The sequence below is a fragment of the Rhinopithecus bieti genome, unplaced genomic scaffold (genome assembly GCF_001698545.2).
Source record: "Rhinopithecus bieti isolate Rb0 unplaced genomic scaffold, ASM169854v2 scaffold_47707, whole genome shotgun sequence".
Classification (NCBI taxonomy): Eukaryota; Metazoa; Chordata; class Mammalia; order Primates; family Cercopithecidae; genus Rhinopithecus; species Rhinopithecus bieti.
Genome location: NW_016819117.1, coordinates 1,787,742 through 1,797,557, shown reverse-complemented (window position 1 = coordinate 1,797,557; position 9,816 = coordinate 1,787,742). Strand labels below are relative to the sequence as shown.

At 48.7% G+C, this 9,816-nt stretch overlaps 1 protein-coding gene across 1 annotated transcript in view; it reads left to right on the top strand.

Moving 5' to 3' along the window:
• ABCA3 (ATP binding cassette subfamily A member 3) overlaps positions 1 to 9,816 on the top strand; it is a 64,946-nt gene that overhangs the window by 29,585 nt on the left and 25,545 nt on the right. Inside the window, exons 11-12 of the mRNA XM_017858484.1 lie at positions 4,239 to 4,412; positions 7,899 to 8,080. Coding sequence (XP_017713973.1) covers positions 4,239 to 4,412; positions 7,899 to 8,080 — 356 coding nt within the window. The remainder of the gene's footprint in view (positions 1 to 4,238; positions 4,413 to 7,898; positions 8,081 to 9,816) is intronic.

Genomic DNA, 9,816 nt, shown 5'->3' with positions numbered 1-9,816 from the left:
AAAAAAAAAAAAAAAAGCCAATTTCACTCACAAATGTCCTTGACAAAGCAGTAAAAAAATTTTTTTATTAAATCTCGACTCTTAAGTATACTTCATTTAGTATTCTGTGTGACAAAATGGGATGTACACATAAAGTACTTGTACTGAACCGTGGATTATCTTGAGGAAAAGTACATGTACAATTGCTTGAGTTGTCAGCAAAACTAGCCACTGTTTTCATGGGGCACCATTTTTGCTTGAAGGAACAACCACTAGACTATAGTTATTCCTCCTCGGGTATTTGGTAGGCATTTTCTCCAGTATGAGCCTGTCTTTTTAAGGAAAACAACTAGTAGTTTCTGACATCAATACTGCAGTTCAAGCTTTCAAGCAAAAAATAGAATTTGGCAAACTGAAATCTGTGACTTCCCAGTACTTAAAGAACTTTTTATAGAGCCAGTGATAATATTAACAAATGTAATTTTTAAAAATATTATACGATAAAATATGCCAATGTTTAGAACATCCGTGTAACTCAAAAAGCAGTATTTTCCAAACGAACTGATGCATAATGTTATAAAATCATACAAGAGTAAAAATCCAAAGTGCGACTGAGCGTGGTGGCTCATGTCTGTAATCCCAGCACTTTGGGAAACTGAGGCAGGCGGATCGCCTGAGCTCAGGAGTTCAAGACCAGCCTGGAAAACATGGTGAAACCCTATCTCTACTAAAAATACAGAAAATTAGGCCAGGCATGGTAACTCACGCCTGTAATCGCAGCACTTTGGTCAGCCGAGGCAGGTGGATCACGAGGTCAGGAGTTCAAGAGCAGCCTGACCAAGTTGGTGAAACCCCGTCTCTACTAAAAATACAAAAATTAGCCAGGTGTGGTGGTGGGCACCTATAATCCCATCTACTCCGGAGGCTGAGGCAGGGAATTGCTTGAACCTGGGAGGCGGAGGTTGCATTGAGCTGAGATCGTGCCATTGCACTCCAGCCTGGGTGAAAAGCGAGACTCTGTCTCCAAAAAAAAAAAAAAAAAAAAAAAAAAATCCAAACTGCAGGATAAACCAATGGGTGTTCACATAACAGAGCGCAAAAAGTTTGTTGGCTACTTCATGGCAACTAACCCTTTCCGAAATTACTGCTTCTTCAGTGGTGCTTGAATGTGTAGTATCAAAAAATATCCACAAAAACCATCACAACACCCTTTACTTTTCCAACTATTTATCTGTGTGAATCCAGATTTTCTTTATATACATCAACCAAACAACATAAAAGGGTAAATAGGGCCGGGCGCAGTGGCTCAAGCCTGTAATCCCAGCACTTTGGGAGGCCGAGGCAGGTGGATCATGAGGTCAAGAGATCGAGACCATCCTGGCCAACGTGGTGAAACCCCCATCTCTACTAAAATACAAAATTAGCTGGGTGTGGTGGTGTGTGCCTGCAGTCCCAGCGACTCGGGAGGCTGAGGCAGAAGAATTGCTTGAACCCAGGAGGTAGAGGTTGCAGTGAGCCAAGGTCGTGCCACTGCACTCCAGCCTGGCGACAGAGCGAGACTCCATCTCAAAAAAAAAAAAAAGAAAGAAAGAAAACGGTAAATAGGCAGATATGAGGACCCAGCTGTAATCTGTTAAGTCAGACATTATGGAGGTTTACAAAAATGTAGAACATTGTTCCTGACTCAAGCACCAGAGGTGGGAAAAAGACCAATAAAGAAAAAAAAAAATCCGCCAGGCTTAGTGACTCGCGGTGACTTGCGGTGACTCACCGTGACTCACGCCTGTAATCCCAGCACTTTGGGAGGCCAAGGTGGGCAGATTGTTTGTGCCCAGGAGTTCAAGCCCAGCCTGGGCAACATGGCGAAAACCTGTCTCTACTTAAAAATATAGAAAAAAATTAACTGGGCCCAGTGGTGCATGCCTGTAATCCCAGCTACGCAGGAGGCTGAGGTGGGATTATTGCTTGAGCCCGGGAGGCGGAGGTTGCAATGAGCTGAGGTCACACCACTGCACTCCATCTTGGGTGACAGAATGAGACCCTGTCTCAGAACAAAAAAAGTAAGAAAGAAAGAAAGTTGGAAAAAACACTGCTGCTCTTCTCAATAAATTGTGGAAATTTTTTGTTGTTGTTGTTGTCGTTTTTGGTTTTTTTTTTGAGACGGAGTCTCGCTCTGTCGCCAGGATCGAGTGCAGTGGCGCAATCTCAGCTCACTGCAATCTCTGCCTCCTGGGTTCAAGCGATTCTCCTGCCTCAGCGTCCTGAGTTGCTGAGACTACAGGTGCGCACCACCACTCACGCCCAGCTAATTTTTGTATTTTTAGTAGAGATGGGGTTTCACCATGTTGGCCGGATGGTCTTGATCTCTTGACCTTGTGATCTTCCCACCTCAGCCTCCCAAAGTGTTGGGATTACAGGCATGAGCCGCCACACCCGGCTGGGGTTTTTTTCATAAAGTTATGTTAACTTGTGGTAGATTTATTACTGTTATTGTTAAATTTAACAGAGTTTTTAAATGTTCTTAGTATTAATTTCTTACAGAATCAATATGGATATATATAAACCCACATTTAAAAAGCCCTTTGGTGTCCTTAATATAATTTTTTTTTTTTTTTTTTTTTGAGATGGAGTTCTCACTCTGTCACCCAGGCTAGAGTGGCAAGTGGCCGGAATCTCAGCCACTGCAAGCTCCGCCTCCTGGGTTCACGCCATTCTCCTGCCTCAGCCTCCCGAGAGCTGGGGACCCACAGGCCGCCTCCGCACACCTCTGCCTGGCCTAAGTTTTTTGTATTTTATTTAGTAGAGACGAGGGTTTCACCGTTATTAGTCAGGATGGTCTCGATCTCCTGACCTCGTGATCTGCCCCGTCTCGGCCTCCAAAGTGCTGGGATTTACAGGCTTGAGGGCCACTGCGCCCGGCCAATTTTTTTTTTTTTTTGAGACAGTCTCGCTTTGTTGCCCAGGCTGGAGTGGGCAGTGCGCGATCTCCACTCATATGCAGCTCCGCCGCTCCCCAAAGTTAATGCCATTCTCGCTGCCTCCAGTCCTCCCTAGAAGCGGGACTGACAGGCGCCCGCCAAGCATGCCTGGTAATTTTTTTGTAATTTCATAAAGACGGGTTTTTCCCGTGTCGCCAGGAGGTCCTCGATCTCCTGACCTCGTCGTGAATCCACCCGCCCTCGAGCTCCCAAAGTGGCTGGGATTACAGGCATGAGCCACCGCGCCCGGCCTCCTTAATAATTTTTAAGGATAGAAAAGGGTCTTAAGACCAAAGATTTTGATGGCCAGGCATGGTGGCTCAGACCTGTAATCCCAACACTTTGGGAGGCCGAGGCGGGAGGATCCCTTGAGCCTAGGAGCATTAGACTAGCCCTGACAAAATAGGGAGACCCATCTCTATAAAAAAAATTTAAAAATTCGCTAGGCATGGTACTACGTGCCTGTTGGTCCCAGCTACTATCCCTAGCTGGAGGTGGGAGGACCTCGGGCCCAGGAGGTAGAGGCTGCAGTGAGCCATGATGACCCCACTGTACTCCAGCCTAGGTGACAGAGGGAAATTCAATCTCAAAAGGAAAAAAACAAAAGAAAACCAAAGAGTTTGAGCACTGCTGGCATGGACAGAAAACATGCCCATCTCTCCGCTCTCAGTAATCCACTCACCTCTTCCGGGTCCTTCTCACATGTCACCTCCTTGAAGCCTTCCCGGCCGTCAGGAGCCTCTTCTCCCATCCTGTGCCTCCTTGCTGCATCCACCATGTGTCTCCATCCAGCACACCTTGCTCTCTGTCTCCCAGCTAGATTCCAGGTGGGGGTGGGAGGGGTTTTCTCTGTTTTCTGTGGGGCTGCCTCCCTTGTGCCTAGAAAAGAGTGGGTGCTCAGTGCGTATCTGACGAATGAATAAATGAATGAGAGAGATCCGGCAGCCCAGGCAGAAGTGAGGCTTAGGCGGGAATCAGGGGTTTGGGATCAGCCACGTCAGGTGTGCGGTGTCAGGGAGGCAGCTGGATGGGAGGCAGAGGAGGGGCTGGAGCTGTTGATGTGGGGGTCCCTGGGATGGGGGCACCACTTGGCGAAGAAGCTGCTGGCCACACCTGGTGTCCCCCCACATGCCGGGACTTGTGTCTCGTGTGGACGACAGGTGCCGGGAGCAGGTTGGGTGGCTCGGCCCCAGGAGGAGGGGGTTCCCTGTACCTCTGGGAGCCCAAGCCCCTTCCAAGGGCACTGACGCTCACGCCCCCCGGGTCTTCCAACACCTGCAGCCAACATGGCGGCAGCCTTCGGCGGCTTTCTCTACTTCTTCACCTACATCCCCTACTTTTTCGTGGCCCCTCGGTACAACTGGATGACGCTGAGCCAGAAGCTCTGCTCCTGCCTCCTGTCCAACGTCGCCATGGCAATGGGAGCCCAGCTCATTGGGAAATTTGAGGCGAAAGGTGAGTGTTTGCCTTGCCCAGCCTGTTCTTTCCGAATCAGTAACCTTTGAGACCACCCAGACACAAGTGCCGCCAACAGCAAGGCTCCACCTGGGACGGTTGGTAGGCTGTTGGGACCGCTGAAGCCAGCGGCATCTGCGGACAGCGCTGAGTGTGGGCTGGGTAGCTGGGCACGGCCCCGGGCGAGGGAAGCTCAGCTGCACGGCATAGCCGCAGGTGATGGGAGCCACAGGGCAGTGGGCCAAAGAAGCCCAAAGCTCGGAGGACAAGAGGGTTGGAATATCCAGCAGCGGCATCACACACACGTCTGACTGATGGTGGGATCTAACTCAATGACCTGAGCCTCTTTCAGCTTTCTTTTTTTTTTTTTTTAAATTTTAAATATTTTATAGAGATGGGGTCTCACTATGTTGCTCAGCCTGGTCTCAAACTCCTGACCTCAAGCAATCCTCCTGCCTCAGCCTCCTGAATAGCCAGGATTACAGATGTGAGCCACCACATCTGGCCTCTTCCAGCTTCCTGAGACATTCAAAATGATTACATCAGAGAGGCTGGGCACAGTGGCTCATGCGTGTAATCCCAGCACTTTGGGAGGCCGAGGCGGGCAGATCACGAGGTTAGGAGATCGAGACCATCCTGGCTAACACGGTGAAACCCTGTCTATACTAAAAACACAAAAAATTAGACGGACGTGGTGGCAGGGGCCTATAGTCCCAGCTACTTGGAAGGCTGAGACAGGAGAATGGCGTGAACTCGGGAGGCAGAGCTTGCAGTGAGCTGAGATCCGGCCACTGCACTCCAGCCTGGGCGACAGACTCCATCCCCCAAAAAAAAAAAAATTACTACATCAGAGATCTCAGAGTCTAGGGTTTTAAGGACTTTTTTTTTTTTTTTTTTTTTTTTTTTTTTTTTTTTTTTTTGACTGAATCTCACTCTGTTTCCCAGGTTGGAGGGCAGTGATGTGATCTTGGCTCACGGCAACCTCTGCCTATGGGCTCAAGTGATCCTCCCACCTCAGCCTCCCAAGTACCTGGGATCACAAGCATGCATGACCATGCCCGTCTAACTTTTTTGTATTTTTAGCAGAGAGGGGTTTTCCCATGTTGGCCAGGCTCGTCTCGAACTCCTGACCTCGTGATCTGCCCTCGGCCTCCCAAAGTGCTAAGATTACAGGTGTGAGCCACTGAGGCTGGCTGGTTTTTAGGGCTTCTGATCAACCACTGCTGTTGGTAAAGGGTAGAATTAGCATCTTCCTAGTGCCTCCTGCCTTGACTGGTGATGGCAGGAGAGACGCCTGAGAGAGAGACAAGTGATAAATGACAGCATTTTTTTTCTTTTCTTTTTTGTTTTTTGAGACAGGGTCTCACTATGTCACCCAGCCTGGAGTGCAATGGCACCATCACGACTCACTTTTTTTCTTAATTTTTATGAACATCACAACATTGCTGCATTGGGGGTCAAGTCTCCAACACATGAATTTGGGGGGCCCAGTCAAGCCATGGCGCCATGCAGTTCCTAGCTGCAGCTTGCAAAGGTCTGGGTCTGTGGAAGGAGGTGGGAGTGTCCAGTGTTGCTTTGTCTTTCATTAGAACGATTTTTTGCAGTCGGCAGTGTCTTCTGACACTTTAGCTTTTACATTATCTGTGTTTCCTAGTGTGTTGATAAAATGTAGACTTTATTCTTTTGCTTTCTTTTTAACAATTTTTTTTTTAGAGACAGGGTCTTACTCCATTGCCCAGGCTGGAGTGCAGTAGTATGATAATAGCTCACTGTAGCCTCGACCTCCCAGACTCAAGTGATCCTCCCACCTCAGCCTCCTGAGTAGCTGGGACCACAAGCACGTACCACCACACCTGGCTAATTTGTCTGTGTTGCCTAGGCTGGTCTCAAACTCCTGGCCTCAAGTAGTCCTCCTGTGTCAGCCTCCCAACGTGCTGGAATTACAGATGTGAGCCACCACGCCCAGCTAGAGTGAATTTTCTTAAAACAGGCAAATCTCTGGTTGTTTGAAAGTGCAAATTCACCAAGGCTGAAGAGCATTATTTTCTTCAGGGTCCTTGGCCAAACAGAGGGTGTTTGGATACACAGATCCCCAGCGCTGTCAGGACTGCAATGTTGGCAAACCAGAGAGAAGATGAGAAACATGAGCTCCATTAAGGAGAGCTTTACACATGTTTGAAATATTTCTGTGATTCGGTGAAACCCCGTCTCTACTAAAAAATACAAAAAACTAGCCGGGCGAGGTGGCGGGCGCCTGTAGTCCCAGCTGCTCGGGAGGCTGAGGCAGGAGAATGGCGGGAACCCGGGAGGCGGAGCTTGCAGTGAGCTGAGATCCGGCCACTGCACTCCAGCCTGGGCGACAGCGAAAACTCCGTCTCAAAAAAAAAAAAAAAAAAAAAAAAAATTTCTGTGATTAAAAAAGACTTACAGCTGAGGCAGGAAGAAGGAATTTGAGGCAGGAGTTTGAGACCAGCCTGGACAACATAGCAAGACCCCGTCACTACAGAATTAAAATGTGAAAAAAGAGTAATACTAGTCTGGATGGGGTGGCTCACACCTGTAATCCCAGCACTTTGGGAGGCCAAGGCGGGTGGATTATTCAAGATCAGGAGTTCAAGACCAGCCCGGCCAACATGGTGAAACCCTGTCTGTACTAAAAATACAAAAATTGGTGGGGCATGGTGTCTCACGCCTGTAATCCCAGCACTTTGGGAGGCCGAGGCAGGCGGATGATGGGGTCAAGAGATCGAGATCATCCTGGCCAACATGGCAAAACTCCATCTCTACTAAAAATACAGAAATTAGCTGGATGTGGTGGCACGCTCCTGTAGTCCCAGCTACTCAGGAGGCTGAGGCAGGAGAACCACTTGAACGTGGGAGGAGGAGGTTGCAGCGAGCCGAGATCGTGCCACTGCACTCCAGCCTGGCAACAGAGTGAGACTCCATCTAAGAAAAAAAAAAAAAATTAACCAGGTGTGGTGTCATGCTCCTATAATCCCAGCTACTCCGAAGGCTGAGGCAGGAGAATCATTTGAACCGCAGAGGCAGAGGTTGCAGTGGGCCAAGGTCACACCACTACACTCCAGCCTAGGCAACAGAGCAAGACTCCATCTCAAAAAAAAAAAAAAAAAAAAAAGATTTATGCTAAATGCACATTGACCCACATTGGCCTTACCGAAATCATAGATGTGGGTGCATATGTATGTGTGTACGTATGTGCATATATGTCACAGATTAATTGCAGGCCTGTCTAGTCAGTGAATGAGCTGTTGCTAGTCTGTGACTTAATGATTTTGTAATCTGCATTTATCTTCCAGACTTGAAGAAAGCTGTCCAACTTGTTATAAAACCAGGAAGGGAAAAGGCATGCCGACCAAGCAGTGACCGTGCAAGGTCACACGTGCACACGCGTGCCACCAGGGGCTTCAGGGTCCCTGGGCCCCCAGCCTGCCGGCTTTCGGGCCACTTTCCCGGTGTGTCTTCCAGGCATGGGCATCCAGTGGCGAGACCTCCTGAGTCCCGTCAACGTGGACGACGACTTCTGCTTCGGGCAGGTGCTGGGGATGCTGCTGCTGGACTCTGTGCTTTATGGCCTGGTGACCTGGTACATGGAGGCCGTCTTCCCAGGGCAGTTCGGCATACCTCAGCCCTGGTACTTCTTCATCCTGGTGAGTTCTGATGCCCAGCTCCTGATCTGCCGCCTCTTTGAGTGCAGAGGTGTCACCAGTGCCTACTCAGGGACCCCTCCAAGTCCCTGACATGCAGCGCCTGCGTGGGGCTGGGACACAGAACCCTGCCCTGTGCACAGGGAGTGGCCTGTCCCCGAGGGCCCTTGGGACTAGTTCACAGAGAGATAAAGACCCACCATGCCCAAGAGAAATCCTTCTGCTCCAGAGCCTGAAACAGAGTGGTGCAAAAAACGGGTTGCTCTGGCCCCCTCTCTGCAAGACCCATGCACGCAGCCTCTGCTGCCCACCTGCCTCCTCAACTCCTGCCTCCTTTCTCGTAAAAAGTATCTGACTGGGCTTTCTGCCTACAAAATCTAGCTTCTTATAAAAATGATCGCATTCCTGGAATCTGTAGCTCAGTCCTACTGGTGAGATGAACACTGTTGACATTTGGTATGTACTTTGCCGAGTTTCCTTCTCTTCACTTACTGTCATAGAGTACATGTGGATGGACATACAGCATAGCTTCATTTGTTTTATAAAAATGTGATTGGAGGCCTGGTGTGGTGGCTCACGCCTGTAATCCCAGCACTTTGGGAGGCCGAGACAGGTGGATCACCTGAGGTCAGAAGTTTGAGACCAGTCTGGCCAACATGGCGAAACCCCGTTTCTACTAAAGAAATACAAAAGAAAAAAAAAATTAGTTGGGTGTGGTGGCAGGCATCTGTAACCCCAGCTACTCAGGAGGCTGAGGCAGGTAGAATTGCTTGAACCCGGGAGGCAGAGGTTGCAGTGAGCTGAGACCGCACCATTGCACTCCAACCTGGGCGACAGAGCAAGACTCCGTCTCAAAAAAAAAAAAAAAAAAAGGATGGGCACGGTGAATCACGCCTGTGATCCCAGCACTTTGGGAGGCTGAGGCAGGCAGATCACGAGATCAGGAGATCGAGACCATCCTGGCTAACACAGTGAAACGCCGTCTCAAAATACAAAAAAATTAGCCGGGTGTGGTGTCAGGCACCTGTAGTCCCAGCTACTCAGGAGGCTGAGGCGGGAAAATGGTGTGAACCCGGGAGGCGGAGCTTGCAGTGAGCCGAGATCAAGCCATTGCACTCCAGCCTGGGCGATAGAGCGAGACTCCGTCTCAAAAAAAAAAAAAAAAAAGGGATTGGGGTGGACACAGTTGCTCATCCCTGTAATCCCAGCACTTTGGGAGGCTGAGGTGGAAGGATGACTTGAGGCCAGGAGTTAGAGACCTGCCTGGGCAACATAGTGAAGCCCCCATCTCCACAAAATAAATAAAAAATAAAAAAAATTAGCCAGGCGGCACATGCCTGTGGTCCCCACTACTTGGGAGGCTGAGGCAGAAGAATCACTTGAGCCCAGGAGGTGGAGGCTGCAGTGAGCCGTGTTCACCACACTCCAACTTTGGTGACAAAATGAGAACCTGTCTCAAAAAAAAAAAAAGAATCATATCGTAAAAAATGCTTAAAAGTTGCTTTTCTTAACCTAACAGTACAACTCAGATATCTTAAATACATACACGTATTTGTCTATTTATTAATATAGTTTTAAATTATCTAAACATACTGATAAATGTTGTTATATTTATAAATATATGTCTCTATATACCTTTTTAAGAAGCACTTTCATTCAAAGTGACACACAGTATTCCATCCTGTGGGCTCATCACCACATACTTAACTAATTCCCTACCGATGGCTAGTTAAGGTCTT